We start from the raw sequence: 6,603 nt of genomic DNA on the forward strand, positions 1-6,603 counted from the left end.
TACTCCAAGAAGCTAATGATCTCTCCACTCTTGGAATTCTTGGTTACAATGAATTTCTCTATTAATACAATTTGTCATTAGAAATAAGGGGGGATCTTTGTTTTTATCACTTGAGAGGATTGTTCCCAGGTCCTTGCGGAAAGTTCTGTCCTTAGAAATTAGACATCTGTGCCCAGAAAAGAAATTATGTATTTTGGTTTGTTGAGAATTCACACACACACACACACACACACACACACACACACACACACGTCTTTCTATTTTAAGCTTCTCTTTTTCTCTTAACTTTAATTCTTTCTCTGATCAAACAAATTCTTTGGCTTCTATTGCATTGTCCTGCCTGCATTAAGGAAAGAGAGACCCTTGATATCAAGCTAAAGATTAGTATATTTAAATAACTATGTCCATATATATCCCTACATCCTCATTTTGGCAAGTTTCCCTTAAATTGGGAGGGTTTTTTGTTATTTTTCTTTTTTAAGGTACGGTTTGCCATGTAGCCCAGGCTAGCTTTGAATTCCTGAACTCAAAACAGTCCTGCTGCCTCCACCTTCTGGGTAGCTGGTGCTACCAGTGCACACTACCATACTTGGCTAAATTTGGGGGGTTTTAATTTTTTAAATTTTTGTGATGCTGTGGATTGAACCCAGGGCCTCGCAAATGCTATGCAAGTGCTCTGCCGCTGAGTTACATCTCCAACCCCTATGTTGGGGGATTTTTAAAAATATTTAGAAGTACAGTGATACACAGCACTTTGTAAGCATTCAACAGATGCTTGTCATGAGGATTATTGGATCTTACATCGGGGTTGAGTGTGTGTGCTCTGGCTTAATATTCCTATTGCATCATGTAATGTGTAACTGTGGACTAGTTGACCCTTTGCCTTTCTATTCCTTCACTTTTAAAAAATGGTTAAAAAAATAATACTGTCTTTCATAAAATAGAATATCTCAGACAGTGTTTGGCATTAACATGTGCTTAGTAACCCCGAGCTTAACGATGCTCACATTACCATCTTGAGATATTTTTAGACCTAGCAATCTGGAGAATTCCATGAGCACATGATATCTGCCTGCCAGTCCTTTCAGTTGATGCTCTAATTGAGGCAGACCTGTCAGGCAAAGTGAAAGTATTTTTTGGGCTGTAACACGTGTTCACTCTTGAGGTGGAACAGAGTTCAAGATAGAGACTCCCCAAATTTGCTATCCTTCTGGAGAATATTCTGGCAATGTTAGTGGCTATAGGGAATCCTGTGAGTCAGTGCTTAACCCAGATCTTCCATGAGCTCTTTCCATGGCCTTTGTCCCAGTTTGTCTTGTGTTACTGTTTTGTGGGTCATGACCTAAGGCATAGTACACTGGCTCTGTCTTATCCTTGTTTCCCTTAACAACACCTGGCTTAGTGCCCTTACTTGGATTGGAGCTGGTGTGCAGTCAGTAGTAGGTAAAGGAATATTGAGAATGTGGCTGATTAACAGGAAAAAATTTTCATTCTCTATTTCTGAATATCAAGTTCTTGTAGCAGAGGTTTAAGAATGTTCCTCTAATTTTTGAACCCAATTTATCTTTAGCAAAATCTGAGGTAAAAGAGTCTTGTGAGATGTGAGGATGAATTACTTTGGTTTTTGCTGGAATCTTACCTAAATTGTGCTGGGTATAGTTCTAAAGTGATGTGATGTTGTATATTATAGCAGAACACCGATACTTAAACCTCTTGTGGGGCTGAAAAATCTATGTCCTTCCAAGAATCTGAGAAATTGATTTAAAGGCAGGAAACCCACAAACATGAACTCCCCCACCACACACAAATATCTTGGGGAAAAAGAAGTCATGTCTCTTGCTCTCCTGAGGTGGATTGGAAGTTGTACTGAACTGAGAGTTCAAAGCATGGTGCTCAACAACTTCCTCAGTTTGCTGTTGCCTCTGAAATTTAGGAGATTAAGTTTGTTTTTCTCATATGAAACCCCCACTTTGTTTCCATCCTAGGAGCTTCTGAGGTCAGCTCTGCTACTGACAGCTATTTCTATAAAGGCACACACAGCTGTCTGCTGGGCGAGGCAGATGCAGTGATGGGGGAGGGAGCAGTGTTAAAACATTTCTTGTGTGACAAGGAGTAGAGATAAGAAATGGAATTTAGAATTTAAATTTGCAATTGTGTTGATTCACAGATGACAAAGAAAATTAAAAAACTGGAAAAAGAAACAATAATATGGCGTACCAAATGGGAAAACAATAATAAAGCACTTCTGCAAATGGCTGAAGAGGTGAGGTGGTTTCCTGTGACTAAGGTGTTTTGTGTTTTTGTTTTTTTGGTACTGGGGATGATTGAATCCATTGGTGCTTAACCACTGAGCCACATCCCCAGCCCTTTTTTATATTTTATTTAGAAGAGAGGGTCTCTCTGAGTTTCTTAGGGCCTCATTAAGTTGCTGAGGCTGGCTTTGAACTCGCAATCCTTCTGCCTCAGCCTCCCAAGCCCATGGGATTACAGGTGTGTACCACAACATCTGGTGACTAAGGTGTATTCTTAGATAACTGAACTTAATGACTATCAGGGTAAGGGACGTATATTGTAACACTTGCTGAGTAGACTCTCTGTCTTTCCTGACAGTGGTGGACAAACATGGGGCCCTGAGTGAGAGATTGAGCTTCTTACCAGCATTTAATTCACCAAGGCTTGTGTTAGAGATAGCTGCAAAGCATCTAGATTTTTGCTTTCTTTTACAGCAGTGATTTCTTAAACTTGAGCCTGTACAAACCCCTGTTATAAAATCAGGATGGCTAGGCCCCAGCCAGAGGTCCTGTCCCACTAGGTCTCTGGTGGGTCAGGACATCTGGTTTTCTAACAAGCATCTAGGCAATGCTGTTGCCAATCTAGGGACTGGACCCTACACTTTGGGAAACAACAGTAGAGAGCCTGCAAGCAAAACACCAACTGCCTCTTTCTGCCTTGATATAGTCTTTTCAGAAAAGTAACAAAATACCTTTTTCCAGTTTTGAAAGGTAACATATTGCTTGCAATCACTAAATTTCACATTTTAGAAACTTGACTAGTTTTAAAATATTTCACAAGAAATTGAATGTTGAGTTGGCCAAGATAGCTCAGCGGGGAGAGCATTAGACTGAGGAAATAGAATGTTGGCACATGAATACAAGTCTTATCTGCTAGTCTTTGTGAAGAATATCATAAATTTCTTTAACAGTTCATCAATGTTTTAGAAAGGAGATTTTGTCTATTCTAAACAGACTTATATTAAAACAGTATTGCTAAATATAATTCATATACTTAGATATGTATTCGGTGAAGTTAGCAGCTAGAATGTCAGCAAGTACCTGAAGAAAGTGAACATGTTTAATAGGTGATAAAATAGGCAGTTTCCAGTGTGGCTCGGTTCATTTTTGGTGTGTGTGTATGTGTACAATATCCTGATTTGTATTTAATGAGGTTATGGAACTCTCATTTGTTTTTTTCCTTACAGAAAACTGTCCGGGATAAAGAGTACAAGGCCTTTCAAATAAAACTGGAACGCTTAGAGAAGCTGTGTAGGGCTCTTCAGACGGAAAGGAATGAGCTTAACGAGAAGGTGGAAGTCCTGAAAGAGCAGGTCTCTGTCAGAGCTGCAGACGGGGACTTGGTACCACCTGTGCTGCAGCCTTGCACCACCCTCGATTCTCACCAGGAGCCGAACACTTCCTCAAGAGTGCGCCTGGAAGTGGAGGCCAAGGCGGCAAGTGAGAGAAGCGCCGCACAAAAGCCCTCTTCCCCAGGCTCTGCTCCAGGCATTGAGTCAGTTGACTAAAGTGAAGTGTGATTACTGTATTGAGAGATATATTTTGTGTATAACTTTCTCTGTTAGTAGTAACTATTGGTTTTGTGGTGAAAATTTTCTTACTTTTTCTACCATATCTGTATTTTCTTAGAACTACTGGACTTATGTGGTACAGGAGGCTGCTTAGCAGTTTTGAATAGTTTTATTCTATAAATTTCCCTCAGCTGTGTTGCACATCTGCCTCATTTTCCCCCTTCATTGGAATGCATGTGTTCATTGCCTTGTCCTTTCTCTTCCCTGCTTCTTGCACATAATTTTTCTAATTAAAATTTCACTCAAGACGGGGCCAACCATTACAAAGGAACTCCATTTGGATAATGGTTCCTTGATGTGAAGACGATATTCATTTAAACATCTTGGCTCCCATTAATGTTACTAAAAAAATATCAAGATGATTAGTTTTGTCTAATAGCCCATTTAAATGCCAAGTGAAAAAATAAATCACTAGTGTGGGTCAGAAATAAGCATAGCATACTTGATTGAGATTAGCTTTTTGATAATATTTATATCATTTGACAAACTGAGATGGCCGTGAGCCTTTACTTCTAGGTTTTGGCAGAATATGTACATAGAGATGTCATTTGTGAACAAAGTAGAATATGTAGGCAAAGCATCGGACAAACAGGTTTAATGTATACGTGACTAAAGTCATACTGCTTTGATTTCAGGGTAGAGCCCACATGTGGAATTTGAACCACTTGGTGCTCGCTGTAGAGCATGGTGGTTTCTATTCGATTTGGGATTTAGGTACATATTCTCCACTTCTTCAGAAAGCCAATTATTTGAAAACTGCTGGTCACGTTTACAGGCCCTTATTGATCTAAGACAAGGAGGGTAAATTAACGTGGTCCTTTCACTACGCAAAAGTTCATTCACTACCTTCTGGCTATGTGAAAGTTGGTGTTCAGTTTTATAGGAGTCCCACGTGGTACTCTATCTAGGTCTTTTTTAAAAGACAATTTAAACAATGGATAGCAGTAACTAACACCATTTCTATTTCTAAAACAAACACTGGAACCAGCATTTTTACCTTGAGAAAACTTGGCAGAGTGTTACATAGTCAGGACTATAACTTATGCTTCCCCTCATTTCTTGTTCCTTTCTTTGTTACTGTCATTTTTTTCCCAAAGAAAAAAACACAGTATTAAGATATCTACACTTGGAATGGGGGAAATTTTGAAATTAAGCACATAACTTTTGCTTTAGTTCTTTAACTTCCCTTTGTTTTCTTCAATGTTGAATGTGGTTCAGTTATGCAAATGACTAATCAGGCTGCACTGACGCAAGTCTTGACTGGTGTAATTTGCATTGAAATACTTTATGAAATAAAAAGGTTCTACTAGAACTGCTGTTAGCACATTCCACTATCAAACTGACACTTGTTAAATTGCTTACTGGACTGAATAAACTCCGTTTTGTCCAGTTAAAAGGGTTTTCTCTTTGTTAACAAAGTTTTACTTGTAAAGTCCTGTCACATTCGTGGTCTAAACTGGGTTGAAAGAATTGAAAATTGTTCAACAGATACGAAACGGTGCCTGGAGGTGCCTGGAGTAGAGAATTACATATAAGCTTCTACCATCAATTATGCTAATCAAGGGGCCATATAGTAGAAGAAATCCACCAAGTAGGTTATCTATAATTACTCTGGTCAAAATGAGTTCGAAGTACAAATAACACCCTACAACAGCCTCTTATAAATACCCCCTTCAGCTATTAAGTGAAATACTGGACTCATTCCCCTACCCCCAGGGGAAATGAAGACATATATCAAATATAATCTATCTTAAAATTAGTACTAACAATCACATTTCACAAGAACTCCGCTGGATGTACAGCTCTTAACATTTTATCAAGCCATGTGTGTAGCCCACCACGTTTCTTTGTGGTGCTTGTCCTGTGTGGAAGACTGTAAATCTTGGACCTGTTGCATATCTTCAAGGGCTTCATAAAGCAATGTGATTAACAGTACTTGGCCTGCTGCTTTTGGCTTACATGTATTTAGCTAGATGCTATCATTATGTTTAAAGGATATGGATTCTGTCTGGGATGCATTCAGAATCTTTCCATTACCCTGTGAATAAAAAAAAATGGGGCCCTCTGAGGACACCCTCCCCTAAAGTGATCACCTCACCAGCCCAGTGTTGTGGCTTTGTAGCACGCCCTGTATCTATCATATTCTAGAACACTGTAATGCTACTAGGCTGGCCCGGAAAAGGTTTAACTGTTGAATTCACTTAAATTGCATTTGTTGCACCATCATGGAATCTTGATGTATATTATTTATAGTGGCAGTAGACCCCAAGGTGTAGCGAAAACTTGGGTCTTGGATAATGGACCATTTCATCCTCAGACTTGTAGGAATACATTTCTTGGTCTTGAGACCAGTATTTTAGTTATGTATGCAACTGCCTTTATTACACCTGGTTATCACAATTCAATTCTCAGGTGTTGCAGAAAAATCTACCTCTTTCAGACTGTAGATGGAAATAACTGTGAAAAAATGATGCAGATATCTTCTAGTTTGTGCTAAACACACTGCTTTATTTTTACAGCCCACGTCTTTCATGAGGATACGAATTGTTAAGAGGCAGTCTTGTTTTGCTTTTCAAAGACATTTTGTAGAGATTTTTCACTAATGTGAATCTGATTTTATCTACTCGATTCTGTATAGATTAAGTAAATATGTATGATAAATTTAACAGTTTCTGTGTATTCTGTTACCCAAATGGCCTTCATTCTAAAGAACATCCCAAAGATACAACCTTACCCATTTC

At 38.9% G+C, this 6,603-nt stretch overlaps 1 protein-coding gene across 2 annotated transcripts in view; it reads left to right on the forward strand.

Annotated features, from left to right (window-relative positions):
- The window catches only part of Txlng (taxilin gamma), a 52,605-nt gene extending 46,077 nt beyond the window's left edge, over positions 1-6,528 (forward strand). For both annotated transcript variants that reach the window (XM_077106554.1, XM_077106555.1), the window contains 2 exons: positions 2,168-2,263; positions 3,479-6,528. In XM_077106554.1, the coding sequence (XP_076962669.1) occupies positions 2,168-2,263; positions 3,479-3,799 (417 nt within the window). In that variant the 3' untranslated portion in view covers positions 3,800-6,528. The remainder of the gene's footprint in view (positions 1-2,167; positions 2,264-3,478) is intronic.
- Positions 6,529-6,603: the final 75 nt, after the last annotated feature.

Source organism: Callospermophilus lateralis, chromosome X (genome assembly GCF_048772815.1).
Source record: "Callospermophilus lateralis isolate mCalLat2 chromosome X, mCalLat2.hap1, whole genome shotgun sequence".
In the NCBI taxonomy this organism is placed as follows: domain Eukaryota; kingdom Metazoa; phylum Chordata; class Mammalia; order Rodentia; family Sciuridae; genus Callospermophilus; species Callospermophilus lateralis.